General features: G+C 51.4%; 8 protein-coding genes across 8 annotated transcripts; 1 reads left to right on the forward strand and 7 right to left on the reverse strand.

The window, feature by feature from the left end:
• Positions 1-1,487: 1,487 nt before the first annotated feature.
• J4E83_005495 (uncharacterized protein) lies at positions 1,488-1,946 on the reverse strand (the record flags this gene model as incomplete). The annotated part of the gene is made up of 1 exon (XM_049332414.1): positions 1,488-1,946. One exon carries the CDS (start codon positions 1,944-1,946, stop codon positions 1,488-1,490), a length of 459 nt encoding a protein of 152 aa, XP_049188222.1.
• A 1,616-nt stretch (positions 1,947-3,562) lies between these two features.
• On the forward strand, positions 3,563-4,560 carry J4E83_005496 (uncharacterized protein; the record flags this gene model as incomplete). Its single annotated transcript, XM_049332415.1, has 4 exons — positions 3,563-3,566; positions 3,625-3,881; positions 3,928-4,384; positions 4,481-4,560. The coding sequence occupies 4 exons, from the start codon at positions 3,563-3,565 to the stop codon at positions 4,558-4,560; spliced, it is 798 nt and encodes a 265-aa protein (XP_049188223.1).
• Positions 4,561-5,358: 798 nt separating this feature from the next.
• Positions 5,359-7,137, reverse strand: J4E83_005497 (uncharacterized protein; the record flags this gene model as incomplete). The annotated part of the gene is made up of 2 exons (XM_049332416.1): positions 5,359-5,795; positions 5,853-7,137. 2 exons carry the CDS (start codon positions 7,135-7,137, stop codon positions 5,359-5,361), a joined length of 1,722 nt encoding a protein of 573 aa, XP_049188224.1.
• Positions 7,138-8,692: 1,555 nt separating this feature from the next.
• J4E83_005498 (uncharacterized protein) lies at positions 8,693-10,463 on the reverse strand (the record flags this gene model as incomplete). Its single annotated transcript, XM_049332417.1, has 2 exons — positions 8,693-10,314; positions 10,406-10,463. The coding sequence occupies 2 exons, from the start codon at positions 10,461-10,463 to the stop codon at positions 8,693-8,695; spliced, it is 1,680 nt and encodes a 559-aa protein (XP_049188225.1).
• A 1,649-nt stretch (positions 10,464-12,112) lies between these two features.
• On the reverse strand, positions 12,113-13,687 carry J4E83_005499 (uncharacterized protein; the record flags this gene model as incomplete). The annotated part of the gene is made up of 1 exon (XM_049332418.1): positions 12,113-13,687. The coding sequence occupies one exon, from the start codon at positions 13,685-13,687 to the stop codon at positions 12,113-12,115; it is 1,575 nt and encodes a 524-aa protein (XP_049188226.1).
• Positions 13,688-13,799: 112 nt separating this feature from the next.
• Positions 13,800-14,090, reverse strand: J4E83_005500 (uncharacterized protein; the record flags this gene model as incomplete). The annotated part of the gene is made up of 2 exons (XM_049332419.1): positions 13,800-13,929; positions 13,963-14,090. The coding sequence occupies 2 exons, from the start codon at positions 14,088-14,090 to the stop codon at positions 13,800-13,802; spliced, it is 258 nt and encodes an 85-aa protein (XP_049188227.1).
• A 1,894-nt stretch (positions 14,091-15,984) lies between these two features.
• Positions 15,985-17,239, reverse strand: J4E83_005501 (uncharacterized protein; the record flags this gene model as incomplete). The annotated part of the gene is made up of 3 exons (XM_049332420.1): positions 15,985-16,388; positions 16,449-17,174; positions 17,227-17,239. 3 exons carry the CDS (start codon positions 17,237-17,239, stop codon positions 15,985-15,987), a joined length of 1,143 nt encoding a protein of 380 aa, XP_049188228.1.
• Positions 17,240-20,205: 2,966 nt separating this feature from the next.
• ATP23 (Mitochondrial inner membrane protease atp23) lies at positions 20,206-20,931 on the reverse strand (the record flags this gene model as incomplete). Its single annotated transcript, XM_049332421.1, has 1 exon — positions 20,206-20,931. One exon carries the CDS (start codon positions 20,929-20,931, stop codon positions 20,206-20,208), a length of 726 nt encoding a protein of 241 aa, XP_049188229.1.
• Positions 20,932-22,191: the final 1,260 nt, after the last annotated feature.

A 22,191-nucleotide genomic window follows, 5' to 3' on the forward strand; every position in this document is an offset into this window, starting at 1 on the left:
CGTGTTTACCATTGCGCATTCCAGTCGATAACCATGTGGCGCGGCGGGTTAGCTCCTTTCGATCAGGTTTTGACCCTGACAGCTGAAGCTTGTTCGACATGATCACAGCCTGGAGTGTGCTTTTTGCGTTGAACTATGCAACGCGAGTCTGCGATTGTATATGGTTATGGTAGGGGTCGATGTCTTTTGCGGAATTCCTTACCTTCACTTTCACCTTCACCTTGGTCGGTTTCGCTTCGAGATAACCGGTGTCCACATTCCTCCAGTATCTACCAGTAACATTGCGAGCTCACATGCCCGTCCATGTCACACACAACATACACGAAATCTCCACATCACCGTCCAAAGACCAATCCTACTGACTTGGAACAATTCAAGTCGAAGTGCACTGGTAGCAACATCTAGCTCACGTCACACGCGGCTTCTCGTCAGGTCTCACTCGTGATCGCCTCGGCTCAGCTGCTTCAGCTACCTGCAGGTTACACGGAGCTGAACGGTCCATCAGTTTGAATCACATTCAAAAAGCGATTGAAAGTCTGCAAAATCGCCCAGTTGTACGACCTTCCCAAACATCGACAATACGTCATCATGCCTCTCCGGGAATTCTTACTCTTCATTGTGTGCGCCATTCTCACCTTCGCGACCGCGCAAGCCAGTCCACTATCGTCACCGCAGCAAGCGCCTTCTGTCAAGCGCGGCACGAATGCCGTTGTCAATCCCTCATTCGAAATCCCTGTGCTGTCTCCGTGGATGGATATGGTAACCGGTTCGTGGTACTCGCGCGGAATATCCACCTCCCCTACAGGCGGACACTCCGGCAGTAATCTCTACGCCGCGACATCGAATAGCTCAGCGGTCCAAGCTACACTCACGTTATCGCAATCCTACATTGATCTTCCTGTCGGTGCGACGGTCGATTGCTACGCATGGGTTAACGGAAGGAGACCGAATGGGCAAACGCGCGTTGAGATCTTTCTGGATCAAGTCAGCTGTGGAGAAGCACTTCATATGGGGGCTGGACAAGAAGGCTGGACGAAGGTTGGAGGGAAAGTTCAAGTGCAAGATGTACCTGGAGGCGTTGGACATTCGGTTGCCGTCAGTGTGCAGGGCGATGGTGTTGAGGATGAGGAAGGCTGGAGAGTGGCTGTTGACGATGTTGGCGTGATGGTCGGATGCTAGACGAGCGGAAATGAGTGGCATGATTCAAGTGATCAGGTCAGGCTGGGTAGAGAAAAGCCGTGTCAGCTGGAGATTGTCCAAGGGCTAAGACAAATAAAAGTGTCCAACAAAGAGCTGTCACTGTCGAGTGAACTTGATCTACCAGAGACAAGGAGAAAGATATGGAGCTACGATATCCACAGAGGCGAGACCGAGTATCTTACTAAAAGACTTCGCGCTAGCGGTCGGATTTGGCAGCTGCAGTACTCTACCCAGAAGTATTAACTATCCCCCGATCGTCGATCAACCGCGATTTCCAAACACTTCAATCACTCCGGTTCCTTCAGTCCAATCTCCGCCGCCTTCCGGTCGCAGAACTCGGCCATGTCCACATCCTTGATACTCAGTCCCTCGGGCTTATGCGTAGTCCACTCAATCTCGACCCTATTATACAGGTTCGACCAACTCGGATGATGCTTCTTGACCTTGCACTCATCCGCAACGAGCGACATGAACCGCCAAGCCTTTGCGAAACTGGTAAATGTAAAGGTGCGCGTGATACTCTTCTTCCCAGCGTTGATTTGCCATGCAGGAGAGAGGCTGGACACGCGTTCGGGTAAGTCAGTGGGCTGGTTGGCCGCGTAGATCATGTCATATGCTGCATCTTGTTTCGGCTGCGCTGCCGGACTAGATGACGGACGAGAGCCAGTGGATAGTGACCGGAACCCCGTACGTGCGCTTGCGTATCCCGCATAAGGTAGGGAGGTAGCTTGTTGCAGCGGCGGCATTTGTGTTTGGAAGCGGGTCAGCAAAGACGTTTTGGTGCGACAGTGATGCTGGCACAACGCTTGATAAGGTGAGCTGTGATTCGATGGTTAGATGGGTTTGAGTTCTGAGTCATCAAGGCAGGTGCTCGGGGCTTTGGTCAGACGAGGGAGTGGCTTGTTTGTTGGTCTTGGGGTCTTGGGGGGACTAGTTGGTGGACTTACGGGAGAGCCCGTAAGAGATTTGGGGGCCTTGTCATGATGTAGATGGACTTTGGTGGTGGTGAGGGGTTCAAGTGCAAGCAAGCATTGATGGATTACGGCTAGTTCCCTTTTCAGAAAGAGTATAGGAGTAATTTATCAGACTGTACCCAGAAGAGAAGAATGATTAGTTGTAGGTTGCACAACAGATGCAAAGGCGATGCGCAGTGAGGAGCGGAGTAGGAGTGAGAGCTAACTACTACGATACGCCTTGCAAACGCGCATGGACCAAGGGTCTCGAAGATTACGGAGTACCCAAACGGCCATGCATCTAATCAAGATTTTGAGGAAGACAATGAGAGTTGTGTAATGACAAGACTCGTGCATGAAACTAGATGGGATGAGATGAGTATCACAAGATTCGCCTTGACAGCCATCGGCTGATGCTGCACATGCGCTTAGATGGACAGATGGGAATAGCAACGGCTGATCCGCGCGGCAAGTCATCAGCGTGGAGACATTGAAGGAAGGCGTACTGAAGCAGCGATTAACCTATCTCAGAGCGCAACAAACACTCCATTCGGTCCTTACGGGAGCTTCGGATCTGGAGACACATACATCCGATATACACTCTGTAATCAAACGCGAGAGACTAGCCCGTAGAGGATTAAGGTGTGTTTGACGGGTACCAGAGGGTCGGAGTCGGGGAATTGGTCAGCATCAGCGCGCAAAAAGCAGGTCGCTGGGATGCAGTAGGCAGGTCGTCGGATGGCAGCCGAAGCCAGACAGAGAAGGGCTCGGGGCGCTGATTTGCGCAGCGTGAGATGGGGCGAGTCGTGATGGCATGAGGGGAGCGTGTGCCATGGATTGCATTGTCCTGCTGCTTGAGCGTTCCCGAGGCCGACCTTGCCGCCCTGCTCTGTATATAGCGCGCATCGCCCTCTTCTTAGTCAAAGCTGCGTAATCCACTCGACCAACTGCATCGTCACGATACAGGTGAGCTGCCCCAGCGTCCTACAACCCGAGACGCGCAACCAAAATGCCGTCGCAACACTGCGCGCCTGTCTTGGCGCTGGCGAGCGCTGAAGCTGACTCTCACAGCACCCGCGCGCGCTCTTCACGCACGGCAGCCTGCCCTCTCGCACCACCACCTTGTCGCGACGTCACCACCGCCGCCGGACCGCGCCCGAGGACCGCTGCTGCCACCCCGTCTGCTGCCGCCCCAATTCCCACGTTGCTGTCTAATCAACGCCACAACACCCTCGCTGCGGTGCTCCCGTGCGACGCGCCTTGAATGAGCCAAACTCTGGATCCTGCGATCCAAGCCAGCACTGGCTATAACATGCAGGCATCTGCCGCTCAGGTAAGCTGCGCTGACTATTCAGGCCCGTTGCGCTGCTGACACGCCGCTTCAGGATCAATCCAAGCCGACCATAGAGATGAGTTAGTGCCCCGCGCATCCCTACCCTCCTGCCGATTACTAACACGTATCGTCGTGCAGGCTTAAGAGAACATCTGCTCGCTGCTGGCGCTGGACAGCCCGGCGTGCAGCCTCTCCCCCAGCACTCCCCACACGCCCAGCATTCCCAGCACCCGCACACTGCTGGCCCACCACACGCCATCGACCCGGCCATTGGGGGCTCCGCCTACGACATGAGCGCCGGCGGCCCCGACGATGGGAACACGAGCGAGGGTCGCTCCAAGGGACGGAGAGAGCTGTCGACATCTAAGCGTGCCGCACAGAATCGCGCTGCCCAGGTACATGCAACGCGCGCATTCCAATGGCACAAGCTAACACCACCAGCGCGCATTCCGCCAGCGTAAGGAAGAGTACATCAAGCAGCTGAAAGACCAGGTCAAGGAGTTCGAGCAGCTATGCGAGCTGTACAAGACGCTCCAAACCGAGAACTACCAATTGCGCGATTACATCATCAATCTGCAATCGCGACTACTCGAAACCCAAGGCGAGATACCACCTGCGCCGGCCGGTGTAGATCTCAACCGGCCCCACGAACAGCCAAACATGCACCAACAACCGAACCCACCACAGCCGCCCCAACAGCCCGAGCAACCACAGCAGCAACAGCAGGGCTCGAACAACAACAATGGAGGACTCTCGGAGCACCAAATCGGCGAACTGCAAATGGCAGCGCAAGCTGCAGCAGCCGCCCAACACAGCGCATCAGGCAACAAGCACACCAGCTCTGAAGGTTCGTACGACTACGCCGAGAAGCGCCAAAAGGTCGACGAGCCACCGCAAGGTCAGCAGCACCCTTCGCCGTCCTCTTTCTACCCCAACCCAGACGCTTATTGAAGATGAAGAAGCAGCCGGTCCGATCCATGGCTTACCAGCATAGTAGGCTCCGGTTCCTCCGCCGCAGATTACGACGCTTTCGTCAACGAACTGCAGCAATCGTCCAGCAAGCAGACCACATAGGCACATCGATACTCACATACCCCCGTCGCGTCTGCTCATCTCCTCCTCCTCCTCACCTCTTATCGCTATTTTAATTCGCTTCTTCGCCATACTTTTCTAGCCTCGCTTTATGATGTAATGCATAGGCCCTGAAGCCTGTCCTTTTATTCGCTCGGGCCGGCGGTGTTTTACTGTGCTGGGCGTATGGAGTTTGTGTGTCATTGACACACTTACCACGTTTTTATTCCAACGCAGTGTATGGGTCAGGGTAGACTGGACCGTATTTGTAGCCTCTCCCCGACAGGGTTCTGTGCTGCGCTGTGCTGTGCTGTGCTGTTTTAGGGGAATACCAATGTTTTCGGTGGCTTCGAGCTGCTTCCACCCTCATACCTTTATGCGGTTGAGTGAGACCTTCGGTCTTGCCTGCGATGAGTATTGTTTCGCGTGTTCCTTGATATCTATGCGCGTGTCGTCGCTGAGTCTGCTCAAGTTTGTACGGTACGATATTGTAAATGGCGTTCGGTAGTCCATTGCAGCCGAATAAATCGCCGAGCGGATGTTGGCATTGAGACGACACCTCTTGATCCAGCTCTGTGACTGCAAGCAAAACGCTCCTTCCCTGGAGCTGGAAATTCACGACAATCACTCATCGCGTGCGAAATTCTCAGGAGACTCATAGTGTGTAACTCTATAAATTACAATCTGGTACATTAAACGATTGGTATCATACTCCATATCATGCCCCATCCGCGCATTCATCGCATAAAAAAAGGTGACCTATCAAACAGTCCAAAGGAAGAAGGAAGCTCTAGCTGACATCTAGAAATGGGGCGTGTTAAGCGCCATAACCATGAGCAGACCGGAGATAAGACCAGCACCGGGCAGGGTGATGACCCATCCAGAGAAGATGAAGCCAACCTGCTTCCAGTTGACGGCCTTGAGGTCAAAGTTGCAGAGCGCAACGCCAATGGTGGCACCAGTGAGACATTGCGTGGTGGAGACGGGGAGAGCGAGACGCGAGGCGAGGAGCACGGTGATGGCGGCACCGAGCTCCATGCTGAAACCACGGGTGGGCGAGACTTGGGTGATCTTGTTGCCGAGCGCGCGTACAATGTGGTAGCCGTAGAACCAGAAACCGATGCCGAGGAGGAGACCGGCGACGACGAGGATCCAGATGGGGGTGTCGGCTTCCTTGGTTACGACACCAGTGGTGTAGGTGTTGTAAGAACCGACCCATGGGCCGACAGCGTTGGCAACTGCGATGGGGAATTAGCATGTGTGTGGAAATGAGTGTTTCAAAGAGTATAGCTTACCATCATTGGAACCGTGGGCAATAGACATCATCATGGCGGAGGCAACTTGGGCGTAGGTCCAGAGATGCTCGACGCGGTTGTCGTAGACAATAGCGCGGGAGTGGACATCGGCGAGATCCTTCTGGGTAACTACATCGCGGGAGACACCCTGGAGAAGGATAAACTTGGTCCAGTTGGCGATCTTCTTGGGAGAGTAGAAGGGAAGGTGCTCGACGGGCTTCAACCAGCGCTCCTCAGGCTCAGGGGTGGCGGGGACAATGTGAGCTACGGCGCCATCGCGGGGAAGAGGACGGGAGAGGCCGCGGCCACCTTCGACGTCAATGTTGTCGCTGTCAGAAGACTTGTTGTCGAGGGAAGTAGAGTGGCCAACAGCCTTCTCGCCCTTGAGTCCATCGCTCTCTTGGATCGGGACAGGGGCAGCCTTCGCGTAGTAGTCGGTGACGACCTGGTCGCCCTTGCCAGGGAAGTAAATGGGAGGGTTCTCGCGGTACAGAAGGGGACCGAGAGGAATGTGCCACGCCCTCAGCCTGGTGTCACCCTTGACAAGGCGGCGGGTGAAGTAAGGGATGAAGAAGATGTAAGAGATGGCAAGCATGCCGAAGAAGACACCAAGGATAATACCACAGGCCTTGCCAGCGCCCATCTCCTCAAGCGACTCGCCATTTGGCAGCTCGTCGATGATGAAGAGAGCGAGGACACCAGCGGTGAAAGCCAGGTAAAAGGGAATCAGGCGCATAGCCCACTTGAAGGGGTCCTTGCGGTTGTGGACACCGAACTTGATGGTCAAGAACAGGACGGCAGCGAAAGCGGCGGACAGGAAAGGCGCAATGACCCATGAGGCGGCGATCTGGGAGATGGATCCCTTCTTCCAGCCCCAGCTGAGAGGAGATTGAGCAGCAATACCGGCACCAGCGAGAGCACCAACGACGGTCTGGGTAGTCGAGACGGGCATACCAGCGATGGTAGCGACAGTGAGGAAGACGGCGGATCCGACCTCGGCGCAACCCATGGCAAGCATGAGGGTACCGGGTACAGGCTTGAAGGTGTCAAGGGCGAAGATACCGCTCTTGATAGTTCCAGTGACTCGTGATCCGAGAGCGACAGCACCGAGGAACTCAGTGAAGCAGGCCAGAATACCAGCCTGCCACATCTTCAAGGTCCTCGCAGCCACGGACGTGGCGTAGGAGTTGGCGACATCGTTGGCACCGTTGGAGGCGGACGAAGCGACAAAGGCGATGGTGGTAATCGCTAGGATCCAGTCGTACTTCTTCAAGGCGGGAGCCATTGTGGGTGAAGAGTGGCGAGCAGTAGCGCCGGTTGACTGAAAGGCTGAGGTGTTGTGAGGTGTCCTGACTGTTTGGTTGAACGAGTGCAGGGGAGTTTAAGTACACAGCATACAAACGGAGGCGTGGGATCTTGGCGGCGCAGATGACATTTCACTGCAAGTGGACTTTTGTGGACGTCAGACGGTGTTGCCTGCCTCTTCGAGGCGCGGTGGATCATCGAAGCCACAATATCATGCTATTCGGCTCTGGCCGTGGTCCAAAGGCCCAACAACACCTATTTCCTGGACCCTCAGCGCCGCTCCGGGGTGAGCGTTCGGGTGCAAGAGACGTGTGATTGGTCTGCAGGACCCCCAAGCCTGGATCCACGCGCATGGCATGTTGGTGTCGCGTTAAGTCTCCACTGTGTCTTGTCGCGGGTCTTCGCCATCGCCTTGGTGTAACCAAGTCAAGGTGAACGAACGAGCGTTCGACGCTGTACCACGTTCCCTTGGCGCCCAGTCCGCCCAGCCCCACGCCAAGCTGGGCCTCCATCCTTCGAAATCTCTGATAACCCCAGATCATCGTAGACGCCGCTAACTCTCCAGCCAATCACATTGCGTCCTTTTACCTCGTGGTAGAACCACGCCCTCAGAGCGTGCTACACGACTGCGGATGGCAGAGCGTTGTATTGGTATTCACGAACTACGGTGCCGCATAACCGCGTTCCCGTCCGCCTAAGTAAGCCTTACAAGGATTGCCGAGGCAGCCTTCGTCGAGCTTCGGTGCTGCCATGAGATGAGGCAAAGCCTTGTCAACCACTACAAGCCGTTCATTGAAGACATGTGCCCCATTATCTACTAGGTAGCAATTCGTCTAAACATGCAAAGAAGGAAGTTGATCGGGCTGACCGAGTGGGTGTCATGACTTCGCGAGGAGATGATGATGGAATATCGCCAGGGTCTACCAAAAAAGAACTGCGAGCTGAAGGCTAACAGTGACATTCACACGCGCCTGGTACATGGGACCATGGATGGAAGAACGTCGGATAGACGCCGAGTTAGGTAAGCCAGACATGTGCGCAATCGGTCCGTGGCCATCGCGTCTCTCGCATCTATTTTCAACACATCACCTCCTGTCTTCTTCGAACAACATGGTATTGTCTTGAATCATCATTGGTTCCATTCACTCGGCGAGCTCCGGGATGCCAGTGGCACGTTGGTAGGGCAGACCTTATGCAACAGCCCACTGTAACCCCATTAATCCATGTCGTCCCTGTTCATGCATGGAAGCCCGCGAATTCTCCCTGCATGCTCATATCCGCTGTCAATGTCCCAGACCCATGGTACACGAGTTTAGACCCGCTTGCATATAAGAGGCCGCCGGCACTTGCAGGACCCATAGCAAACAAGGGTCAGTGCGGTGTTACAAATCAGGACATGTTGGCACCATGTTTACGGAAAGGTGTCTCATATCTTAATTGCATTTGTCTTCCAGCTGCAGGAGCAAACATTCTTCTTTGCAGTCGGACCCACTACCTTCTCAGGCACCCGAGCACACATGCTATATGCTTCCGCGCTAGACTTCACAATTTGCCCACTCTCGTCCATCTCCCCACTCCATCCAGCTGTGCAGCTCTTCAACCATCTCAAGATACGGAATTGACCCCCTTGGCAAGCGCAGACACTTTCTGACCAGCCTATCGAACACTTTCTTCAGCTCAACACAGTTGTCCAACGTAAGCTCTGGAATTTGTCGTCTCATCTCGCTCGCCAAGAGTATGAGCGCCAGCACCTTTTCCCCGCCCCGAACCGCGTTGTAATCGCCGAAAGGAATGTGGATAGATTCTCGACAGAGTGCTTCGACTGTAGGAACGATGGAAGTAGTGATGGACTTTCCATCTTTCACGTTGATCACAGACGCGAGTGGAACGTTGTGAAGCAGAAGATATTGGGTGATGAGTAAGGGAAGTGATCCGTTCAGCGCCGCGATGAGATTCCGCATCGTAAGCTGAACGCCTCGGTCGAGCGCCAGTTGTATGATAGCGCGATGACCGTGTGTCGCAGCGATGAGCACAGTGTTGACGTCCGCATCATCTGGATGTACCAAATCTTTGTCGAAGACGTATTGCACAATGTGGGTATGACCGTGTTTGACCGCAAGACGTAAGCCTGCAGTCAGGGCATTCCAATAGGGCAGGTCGGCGATTAGAGGATTCCATTGGTCCATGAGCCATATGAACACGTCCAACTGTCCCCACCTCATGGCATCGGTAAGGTAGTATGACCGGGACTTCATATGCGCTGGTATTTCAACGCGGCATCTTGGCAAGAAGTTGAACAGCGTGACAACGGCCCTCAGTTTTCCGGTCCGAACTGCGGCTCTTATTGCGGAAGTGATAGTCTCTGTGAGTGGACCGCAACGGGTGATACGACCGTGCTGTATCCGAGCGAAATGCCGCTTCGTGAGCTCATTGTTGACTTCTATGAGCAGACACTCAAGAACTTCGACATTTCCACTGCAGGCTGCCGCGGTTACAGGGTTACCAAAGCCAGCAAAGTATTTGGGGAACCAGTCAATGACCTCAGCAGATTGCGAAATGTAGTGACGAACAGCTGCGAGACTCCCTGCCATAGCTGCTGCTGCCAGCATGTCGTTGACGTTCTCTTGTGCAGAGTTGAGATGGTCCCGTTCCCTTTCCGCTATGCTGCGCGAACCAGGTCTGAAGATTGGTGTGAAGACGGAGTCCAACGTCAATGGCTTTGTGTCGAACATAGTCCGTGGGGCAACTTCGTTTGTAAGGACCAGACCATGGATAAGTGCGTTTAGATAGTCCTTTCGCAGAACGGAATGATCTGTGCCCGTGGTAGCAAACTCCATGAGCTTATCCGTGACCTTGTGTATAAAACTCGGCAGTCCAGAGGCTATGATATGGTTGTCTTCGATGTGATTGAGCAGATAGATCTCGATGTTGCTCAGAAGGTAGCCCTTGATGTCAGATGGGAGCGTACCCATCGAGTCGGTATCATTGTCCTTGTTATAACGCGATATAACGTATAGCTGATGCAGAGGAGGTAGAGGGTTATGAATATCAAGGCTAACAGGGATCGCCTGGCGTTGATGGTAACGACTGTGGAAGTCCGCAACGGAAGTTTTTGCAAGAAGTTCGTTGTCGATGTCTCCGGCAAATGTACCTGTCTCTATTAGCTTCACCGTACAGTGCTGTCACGAAGTTCTAATGTGTACGGGACACGGCGCGCAGTCGGATTAGCTCATGGAAGGGCACTGCACGCGCAAGGGCGGCGACAACCCTCTCGAAGAGCTCCGGTGGCAGATCGAGTAGCTGCATGTTAGTAGCTTAAAGCAAGTGAGAGTGGTGGAGTGTGAAAGAGAGGGTTCGAAAGTAGGAGGAGGTGAGTGAGGGTCTTTCCAAGGTGGCTGTAATAGGCAGTGGCGTTGATAAGCGAGGTGAATGAGGAAAGAGCAAACATGCGCGGCTGAACGCATGAATCAAGTCCACTTAGATCAAAAGAAAAAAGAAGGAACGATAGTCCTGTTGGTATATAGGAACGCCGTGGTAACTAGGCATAGATTTAATTAAGAAGATTATAGATCTAAGAAGAAGAATTAGGTATATAAAGTAGCTAAAATCTAGTAATTCCTCTCTACTAGTATCTACTAAAAGCGTAATATAAAATATATAAACTTTAATTAAGCCTACTAAGTATAAGTAAAGTTAAAGCTCTTAAAGAATAGTAAAGCTATATATTTTATTTAGGTTTTTATTAATAACTATAGTAAGTAAAGTAACTAAGTATCTTTAAGACTTTAATAATATAAATTCTTACTAAGTAGTATTAAATATCTTTTTTATATAGCTTTTACTTACTTTTTTATTTATTATTTTTTTTTTTATTTAAAGCTTTTCTATTAAGCTTAAAAACTTTTTTATTATTAAAACTACTTTTTTAAAAGCTATAAGCGTACTTTTAAAAACTTATTTAAGTTTTAGCGTATTACGCGCTATAACTTTAAAACTTATTTTATATAAGATAGGTTTTTCTTTTATAATACTTACTAGTCTTACTAACTATATATTAGTATAGATAGTTAGTATTAATAGCTTATTATTTATATTCTCTAACTAAGCTACTAAAAGTTATTAAGCTCTTTAATTTAACTTTTATATTATTAGTAATATTATTTTTTATAATTATAATAATATATTACTTATTATCTTTTTTATACTCTAAAAGACGCTTCTTTACTATACTAAAATTTTTAATTTATATCTTAACTTTAGCTTTTATATTTAGTCTAATATTATATATATTAAAAAATAAGTTTAGTAAATAAAAGTAATAGCGTAAAAGGTAATTAATATAAGCTTTATAGTAAGCTTATAAAAAGTAAAAAGCGTAGTATAAATAGTAAGAATATTATTATATTATTATAGTAGCGTAAAGTAGATAGTTAAGAAATATAAGTTTTATTAGTTATATATATAAGCGTCTTATTAGAATTAGATTATATTACTACTATTATTATTAGTAGCTATTATTAGTAATAAGAGCAAAATGTATAACACTAAAATTAGTAACTCCGAAACGGGCACGGTGACCCGTGACTGGGCATAGGCTGAGACAGGAGCTTGCCGACGTTGTGTCTCACGGTGAACAACACCGTTGGGTTCATGCGAACGGGATGACTACACGCGGACGATACCAAACGAAGCCACACTCTCAGCAACAGATACATGGCATATTCACCACACGATCGTATGAAGCGCAAGACGAGAGACTGAGTGACGTCACACGAATAACATCTCTATACTATGAATATGCTTTATAGTACAAGTCTATCAGATGTGCTCGAAAGCACGGGGTATCAAAGAAAAAAATGAGGTAACAAACAAAACTCTAAATGCTCGCTTGAAAGGACTAAAGGGGGCGTTGATGAAAGTACTGGGACATGAAGACTTCGTTGCACGTGAGCTCTTCAGCTTTGTGTGGTGTACATGTGTATGTGGTCATGCATTTGCGATGTAGTGTCGCGGTAGGGTTGATGCTGCTGAGGCATCAGGTGATGTTGAGGGTGTTGAGGATGTTGAGAATGCTGATGGTGTTGTGGGATGTGATGCTGGGGCTGCTGATGCTGATGAGGGTGACGCATGCCCATTGCGGCAACACTGTAGTCAGGAAGCATCTCTGACGAAGCTTGACTCATCTGCGATGATGGTCTCTGATTCGAAGAGCTGCCTCTTGAGCTGCTTATCCGACTGCCTATCTTGTGGAGCGGCTTCGATATCATTTGACCGAACGAGGGGCGGTCGTAGTATTGCGACTCTTCGAATTGGGGAGCAGCACCGAAGTAGTTGGGATACAGTGATTCCAGTGGGTTGGGTGTAACCTTGACTTGGTCCATGTACTCCTGTTGGTACAACTGCGTGTGCTGCTCGTGATCCATGACTGGCGTGGGGTGTGCATGGGGTGTATGCATTGTGGATGTCGTCATAGCCGGTGGGAGATCAGGAATAGCCGGTTGCGCTACGTCCAAGTAATCTCCAGGGTCCACGTCCATATAACTGATACGGCGGCTGGCCGTATCCACTGCGGGCGCACCAGGCGTCTGCGGCTCCACAAATGGAGACGAGCCGCAATCGTAGTCAGGTACGTGCGCCAACGAACTACTGATGCGTAGCAAAGCTGCGTTGATACTTGCGAGACGCGCTCGTGAGTGATGCGGATTTGAGTTTCCGATGAGTATGTGCATCCGCTGCTCGCGCGACAGCTTCTCAACATGCGGCACGGAATCTCTCGAGGGAGTTACGAAGCCGGTGGGTAACTGTTGATGCACAGGGTCCAGGGGTATATCAGCGCGTAGACTCAAGGCGGTAATCAAAACCTCTTCCCGACTCGGTCGAAGGTCACAGCACTGGAGCTTCTGTCGGAGGATTCGCGAGTTGTCGGGACACCAACTAATCTGCGACCGACTCTCTCGCAATCTCTCATCCAAGCAACCGATAAGCTCTTTCCATGTGTCGTGGAGAGCTTCCTGTCGTATTAGGTTCCTGATCACATTAGAGTATTTCCATTGGTCCATCGTCGCGCCATTCTTCATGTGCTTCGCGACGTGGTCGCATCGCTCATCCCAACCGATGCTGACTTCTTTACACTTGTCGAACCCGCAACCAAACACTCTTCGCGGCAATAATGTGATGCCGATGTCTGTCAGCGACGGCAGGGGTCGACCGGCGTGGTAGCGTTGATGATGCTTGATGAAATCTTTCTGTCGGTCAAAAATGCGGTTGCAACCGTTGACGACACATGGCCAGTCTTCTCCAGTCTCGTGCATCCTCATCTCATGTTTTTTCCAGTCAGACTTTGCTTTGAACGTCTTCTGGCTCTTCTGTTCGGCACAATACGTACAGAACATGAATGGCTCGCCCGACTGACTCTGTGACTTGTCATCATCCGGGTTCAGCGATGGAGAAGCAACACTAATGTCGTCTGTCGGCGTGTAGCTTGGTTCGATCTTGAGATCAAGTGGACTCTCAGTGTCCACCACAGGCATGGAAGCCGGCACCGGACGTGTCGGATCAAGACCAGCTGGGTAGGATCGCGGCTCTGCCCTTCTCATCCTAGAGCGCGATGACGAAGAGGAAGCAATGGAACTTCGCGTATCGCTACTCCCTGTAGATGAAGAAAATGTTGATGCCATAGAAAGCCGAGACCGCCATGATGACCCCGACGAGGATGTTGTAGATGAGCTCGCGGTGCTGGTAGACATGAATGACGAGGCTGTAGAGTTTCGGCCTAGACTTGGTGAGCATGTACACACAAAACAACACAACGAGGAACGTACGCGAATCTATCGCTTGAGAAAACATTCTCTGGATCAAATGTGGAGGATGCCTCGCCAGCAGGGCCTCAATGTGTCGCATAGACTCCTCTGGTATGTCTAGGTTGTCCTCCATTGTGGCGAGGGGAGAGCCGTATGCTCAGTTCAAATCGCGCAACAGAAGACTACTCCAACATGCCGACCATGAAGACCTTGCGACAACCCAAACGACAGAAAACTAGAACGAACGACAGGCGGAGGTGCAAAAGAGGGTGGGGAAGGGTATCCAGGTGTCGCGGTAAGACTAGGGGCCAAGGAGTGGATAATCGTGTATCCGAGCAGGCATCAGCTGCTGTTGGTGCGACAGTTGATATACAAGTGGGATCACCTCACGCAAAGGTGCAGCGGGGGATGCGGAAATGGCACGCTTCTAGAAGGCGTATGGAAGGATTGTAGAAGAAGCTAATTGAGGGCTGCTCGCGGGGGCGCTCGTGCGCAACATCGACATGACCACTGCCCTGGTTTGGCCTCAAAGCTGGGGCAAGGCTGAGGCTACGACAGGCATGCCAATATGTAGCGTGTTTGAGGTGGCCGCAAGGAACCGTAGTAGGGGCTGGGAGAGCACGAGGGCAAGCGACGAGAATGAAAGAGATAGTGTGCGCATCGACTGCTCAAGTCTCTTTCAGCGCCGTCTGAAGGCAGTTTTCGAGCCGGGTCGAGACGTGGCCGGACAAGGTGGCTGCGCGAGGCGATGATTCGCACAGACATGGTGTGCAGCAACACGCACCTATCGCAGAAACGCAACAGGCCATCCGCAACGAATCCATCCGAACACTAGGCCCTGTAAGGGGCATGCAGCGCGCGGTACCTGGATGACGCACCGCTGGTAACTTCTCGAAGTGTGTTGGTGCCGTGATGAGTGACATTTTTGGTGGGACCTGACAGGATTCATTCCTGCACGCCGAACTTCGGCATCACGCCTTCGCTTAACGCAGACGCAGCTATCGCAGCTCGACAGCCGGTCAGGCGTTGGACGAGGTAGCACGGCAGCCATTGTACATCGAGGAAGGACTCCCTCACAGCGCGCGCACGTCAATCAGCACTCGAATGCCCTTCCCACGACGACTTACTTGAGACGCGGTGGCTGACAGAATGGAGTGCTGACGGCAGGAGCACGTACCCCATGCATAAACGATAGCAGCGAATGAACGCTTTGGGACTGTGATTGTAACAATTGGGCTGCCGCACTGCAGTCCGTCATCGCTGAGGATGCCCTTGTAGCTCGAGGTCATCGCGTAACCACGCGCGATCAAAGGAAATATCGACTAGTGTAGGGTAATGTAAGGAGACGGGACTCTGCCATAACGGGCAGGAAGTGGCCGGATAAATTGCAGTAGTTCGAGATAACAGCCTTAGCTAGAGCGTTTGGTTGCTTGGTATGTGAAATCGGACGGAGCGTTAATCACGAAGACGTACTGTAATTAACTCCATCGCGCCTCTTCCATGTCGTCGTGAGCGCGTACCCACATTGGCGTGTCCCTGAAAAGCGGCGCTGTCGTTCGGGACCCGAACCGCCGCGGTACTCTCGAGGACGTCCAGACCGCGAACGGTTTGCCCAAAACGACGAGCAAAGTTTGGGCGAGAGTCAGGAACGGACTGAACTTTGGATGCGGCGCGAGGTGGTTGGCGCGACGCCCGGTTAACGTTGAATTTTACGTCACGTGGCGCGTGCGCAGCAGTTCACACGGTACTTGCGCAGGCAGGTCAAGAAGCACCATGACCCGAACGTACGGCGTAGTTCAATTGTGACAACATTGGTGTTACATCGCTCTGGGGCCCCATCCATCCGGCCCACATAGTAGAACTTATCGCTTGAACTCTGGTCCTCAGAAACTGCAAACGATATTGCTAGGGATTGTCTGTGAAACCATCAAAGCGCGCGGTAGTTGGAACGACTATTCAATTCTGTTGACACGCGGCATGGTTTCCGCACTCTGCGAATGAAATATGGAAGTATAGATATAGCCAGCTCATACAAAGTGTCCGTCGCAGTCAAAGTTACCCTCCGTCTTGAAGTTGCATGAACTCTCGTTTCCGCCTCCAGTGATACGAACGTTGTCGATCTTGATGTCGCTACAGCTTCCTTCTCCACAGAGGATGTAGTAGTTCTTTCCTTCCTCAGTTGCAGTGCCAAAGATGTTCTTCATAGTGATGTTTTGGATGATGACACCGTTCGTGGGGTTGCCAGTTGGCCCACCGTTTAGGTAGTCTTGCTGGATGTCAATTCCGTAGATAGAGATGTTCTCAACGCGAATGTTCTCGTAGTGGATGTTGGAGATGAAACCGGTAGTGTTGGAATTCGACTTGATGCGGGCTCCGTTCTCGGCGTTAAGAACCACGGAGTTTGTGAATGAGATGTTTGTTACGTTGTTGTCTGAATAGATGTGGTTAGTAAAACATGATTATTGTATAGCTGGATGATGGGATGACATACTTGACTTTCCACCCACAGACCCGATGGACAGACCATGGCTACCATTGCAGTACATGTTGCTGACGTGGATGTTGTCTCCACTAGTGACAGCTACACAATCATCTTGGTTGATAACGACACTGTCGCGAACCTTGGTATGATTGGTGCTACTCAGACCAAATCCATCGCTGTTGTGTGCTGCAGGAAGACCGTTGGAGCGGTTGTTGGGCGCATATCCGTCGCTGTTGTCCAGCGTAATGTGGTGGACATCCAGACCAGCGCTGTTGCTGATACTGAAGCAGTGCACCGGGTAGTTCTTGATGTAGATGTCGTGTACTGAACTGTTTCCAAGCACCTTCACCTCAATGAAGTGGTTTGGCTTGGTAACGCCTCCATTACTACCCAAGCCATCCCACCAAGCCTGACCATTGCCATCAAGTACTGCGTCTTCTTCGGCAGTGATTTCGACATTAGTACCTGCCACCTTGATGAAGGCATAGTTTGCATCGGCGTACTCCCAGAAGGTCTTTCCTTTGAACGTAACCTTGGTTCCAGTCTTCAGCTTCGTAAGATCGATACTTGAGTTTCCAGGAACGGTGATGCCATCAAGTGTTATGCAAGTGCAAGCTGCGACTGCAGCCGGGATATCGGCGTACTTCGTCACGTAGCAGGCATCGGTCCCAGTTGCAGAAGGTGAAGGTACGGCAGATACAGTTCCCGCAGTGGCAAGAGCCAATGATGATGCAGCTATGAGTTCGTCAGTACAGAAATGGTCTAGGCTGCAAAGTGCTATTAGTACCGTGGAATCGCATGGTGAAGGTTTGAATCTGACGTGAGCGTTAGGTGAAGATGAGTATACGGGATCTTGACGAAGCTATATAAACGTATGCAGGGTCTTGGGTCCCCAGATAATCTGTTGAAGAGCCACCTGCATATTACCGACTAGTCGCCACATAATATTGCGCTCGGCCGCTGTAGTGGTAGAAGAACTGTAGCCTCGTCATTTCCGGCCCCAAAGCACAAGCACTTCAAGCACCAAAGCCAAGTCCAGACGATGCTTGACAGCAGTGCTATGCGAAAAGAGGCATTTGACCCACAAATCGGCATCCGGAAGCGTGCTATCATGGGGAACGGCTCGGAAGAACAGGGGGTACGGCTGGCCGGTCAGTGGCAAAAGGTCTAAATCGTGTTCTGTTTGGCCGATTATTGCAGATGTACAACGTGAAACATTCATCCGGAATGCCACCATGGCCGTAGTGCAAATGCGGAGCGACTGTGCGGAAAAAATGGGTTCCGTCCAACGGCGCGGCTACTTGGAAGCGTAGATGACGGGATGAGTGATCATTGAAATGATGGGGGTCAACGGCATCTGCGGATGCTGTACTAATCCACGAGCTTACGCGCAATCAACGAAGAGTGTTGAGACAATTTCATCTTTGAACACGGAAAAGCACCGATATACATACAGATATCGTGATGAACCTGCAATGACGGCTGAGCTATTAGAGCAAGCATGCGCGTTGGAAAGTGATCAGGGAAAGGGCTAGATGACTAGCGGCTTGGCACCTAGATCGATACGTGCCCAACCTTGTAGCTCCTCATCTTCTAGGCCCAGTGAGCCCTCACATGCATATACCGCCCACATCAACTCCGAATTTAGTCTTTGAATAGCGGAAGACGGAAAGGGGTGTTGAGAGAAATTCCATGCATTTCGCGCCGCCTCACATCGACATAAGGAAGACTCTCACGCAGAAGAGGTAAGAACACCAGGTTAAATCAGATCAGATGTTTAGTCATCTACGTCTCCAGAGTCAAGCTCCATGGCTGCGATCAGTCCCACGAAATCCAGCGCCGCGCAAAGGTCACATAGGTGTATCTTCACATCATTTCGCAATTCTCGGACCGAAGTCGACGGCGCACATGCAACCCATGATGATCTCTTCCGATCGCGCAAAGAGATGGCAAGCCAAACAAACGACACAACATGATGAATATCAAAGCATATTCTGGTCGTTTGGAGAAGTTAGGAGGTCATTGAGTTGAAGAGTCTTGATCGTGAGCGAAAGTCGCTTTATTTACACCTGGACGCCAGTACACAATTGGACATCTTTTCGCAAGATGGCAGTGGATATCCACTTCTGGCGATCAAAGCTTCTTGATCTCGCCGAAGAGCCTCAGACACATATTGCCTCCTTGTACCAGATCTTTCGACAAATTTCCTTCGAAGATCGCTCTCGCACTTCGATGGAAGTCTGGAGGCTCATCCAATCCATCATAGCTCATGATTCGTACCGTGTTCATTTTCGATGCCCGATCAAACCTCCAGGTTCGTTTCCAGAGAGAAGCCGAATCAGCATGATCCAAGCATCTCTGGATCTCGAGGACCATCGGGACAGGCGGATGCGTAGATCCCATCAAACGCGATTTTGTCGATTTCGCTCGAGCATGTATCGAGAGCATCAGCAGACCTGAGCACCGGCATGGTATTTTCGTTCATCAATATCGCAAAGCTCAGAGGATTACTGCCGCCAACGGTACAGCGACCTATTCGCAATCAGCTACCAATCTTAGAAATCACTACAAGGAAACTTACCAAGCCGACCAAACTCATACCCATCCCCACATCCTCGATCCTCGCCGCCCCACCAGTCGAAGCCGGTACCGTCATCCCTGTCGTAGGAGTCGCAGTTGAATGAGTCGCAGTTGACTTCGAAGCAGCAAGAGAAGCCGCCACCTGTGCGGGCGACAAAGTCTTCGCTGGATTTCCATACGGCCTAGACGCGACTTTCGACGCAGTCTCATCTTGATCGTCAGGAAGTTGCACATCAGGCACTTCAAAACCTCCAGTCGGTTTAGGTGCTTGGAAACCTCCAGTCATTTCAGGTGCGTCAAAGCCTGGTGTCGCTTCAGGGTCTGGTCGGTCGGCTGGCCGGTATGGATTGGGTGCTGCTGGTGCGGGTGCGATGGGTTCGATGATTTGGGGTTTTGGTGGGGTGGGGATGCGTGGTGGGGGGATGAATGCTGCTGATGATGTTGCGATGAAGAGGGTGTATAGGAGAGTGTGTGGTAACATTTTGACGGATAAGAAGACTTGAGGTTAGACGTGATGATAAAGGATTGACGGAACAAGACTAGATGGAAGAGGGGCGCGCATCGCGAGATATCTACTTGTTGTATCTAGGCGTCCATGATGTCGGTGGGTTTCAAGGCGCCCAGACTTATGGGCAGTGTTGTGCCAGGCACCTAGTGTTGTTGCGGCGCAGCAGCGAAAATCAAGGGTGGAAAATACGCCCTGCAGCCCCGCGATTCGGGCGATGCACGCCATGGCTTGATCCGTAATTTCAAAGATTGGGGGCCAAAAACACCAACCTCTGATATTTTCAAGAACTTGAAAATGACGTGGAATGAGGGACAATATGAGTAATCAAGGCCTTACTCTCAAATCGAATAGAGATGAGATGTGCGCAACACTGCGCCCTCTGAGATTTATCTTAGAAACGCCATCGCTATGCAAACACAAGGGTAATAATACACCGACAACCCACCGCTTCAGTCACATGTTCAAATGACACATGATCTTGGTCATCGTACGTTGCCGTATTAATAGATCATCGCGAGATGATCCCAATAAATTCCATTTGGAGTAGTGCTTCCGGACGAACTTCAAATGGAAAATATTGAGATCAACTCGAGATGATCTATTATTACGGCAACGTACAATAATCAAGATCATGTGTGTTCAAACGAACCGACCAACCACATCTCCCTCCTCTCACGATCATCGATAAACCTCGTCAAACGGCCTGGTGTCCCGGAAACAACTTTCCCACACCTCATTCACTACTTTCCCAGCATGCTCTTGATCCTTTATGCCCGGCCTCGCCATCATACTCAGCGTCGCCCTCCTCCTAACACAAGACTGTAATTGTTCCATGATATTCCATTGATTCCTCGTGAAGAACTCTCTCGAGAAACGGCATTCGCCGCTGAGTGTAGATGCGCGAATCTCTAGACAAGCCTGGTGGCGCAGGTTCTCAGGTTCGACTTTAAACTTTAGATGGTCCCACGCGTGAACCATCTCATGCGCCATGGTGTCTTCCTGATGCCCGCGATTGCGGAACTTGTTTGCGCAGAGCAGGATGCCGTGGTCGAGTGAGAAGCCACCAGATTGCTCGTTCGTGCACATGCGACAGAGAATGTTGTCTTTGTTCAAATCGCCGCCTAGCTTGTACACTTCGTCCGACATGAAGCGTATGATGGGGCTGTATTTCAAGAGGTATTCCTTGTTGGACTCGCAGCGCTTGCATATCGAGTCGGCTTTTATCTTGTCCATTTCGTTGAAGTAGCCTTTTTCTAGTTCGATGTCGCGGGAGCCTGTCATGCGGCCGAGCATTATGTTGAAGGTGCTGCTCCAGGTGTAGTATACGGGGTCGATCTTTTGGGGCGGCGGTTGGGCCATTGCGGAGAGGGATGCGCCGTCGGGCGCCGTCTCGGAGGTTGCCATCGTAGTAGGGCGTGGAGTGACGTTCGAGTTCAATTACGGGGGGATCAAGCGTTGGGCGTGCAGGTGTCGCGTGGCGTATAGATGTTTGGTGTAGGGCGTGGCATGTTCCTGATTCCCGGCACGAAAAGTTTAGGTGGAGATGGAGATGCAGCTGGTAGCGCGGGGAGCCAATCGGAGGGAAGACGTCACCGCGTACAAGGGAAGCCGAAGATCGCTTGCGAGGAAACTTGGGCAGCTTACAGTCATCCATTGCGCGACAACACACGAGCTGCGTGTTCATATAGTACACGACGCGTTGTACATATCTCACCGTCTCCTTCCGTCCAAGACTTATAGCCATCACCACCTTAGGGCTTTTGTCCCTCCCTCCGTCGCAATGGCCGTCCACATGCGCAAGCAGCCCGGCCAGCTCACCGTGGTAATAAAACTCGGTAAATACACAACCGTACATATGCCACATCGACAAGAAGAGAGCACCTAACCGACACGCCCAGGAACCTCATCCATAGTCGACGAGAAAACCCACCAACCCCTCCTCTCCATCCTCTCCCTCATCGTCGAGACAGCATGCAGTCTGCGCGCCGCCGGCCACCGCGTCGTAATCGTGTCTTCGGGCGCCATTGGTGTCGGTCTACGGCGCATGAACCTTCCTCGTCGTCCAAAGCACCTCCCACAAGTCCAGGCGCTCGCTGCTATCGGACAGAGTAGATTGATGTCTCTATGGGACCAGCTGTTTGGCCACTTGGAGCAGCCGATTGCTCAGATCCTGTTGACAAGGAACGACATTGCGGACCGGACGCAGTACCAAAATGCGCAGAACACTTTCATTGAGCTGTTAAGCATGGGCGTCATTCCGATTGTGAATGAGAACGATACTTTGGCGGTTACTGAGATCAAGTTTGGTGACAACGATACGCTGAGCGCCATTACATCGGCCATGGTCCAGGCGGATTACCTGTTCCTAATGACGGATGTGGACTGTCTGTATGACAAGAACCCTCGCACAAACCCAGATGCCAAGTCTATACCTGTTGTGGAAGACATTGCGGAGCTGGCAGCAGACGTCAGTTCGGCGGGCAGTTCACTGGGAACAGGCGGTATGAGCACGAAGATCGTGGCCGCGAGGCTAGCAACGAGCGCAGGTGTCACAACAGTCATCACAAAGAGCAGTAAACCAGGCAACATCTCAGGCATAATCGCGCACGCCGAGAAGCAAAGAAAGTCACGAATGTCAAGTCGAAACTCCGTCACCAACTTCCA

This window comes from Alternaria metachromatica (genome assembly GCF_023757995.1).
Source record: "Alternaria metachromatica strain BMP 0045 chromosome Unknown scaffold_11, whole genome shotgun sequence".
Classification (NCBI taxonomy): domain Eukaryota; kingdom Fungi; phylum Ascomycota; class Dothideomycetes; order Pleosporales; family Pleosporaceae; genus Alternaria; species Alternaria metachromatica.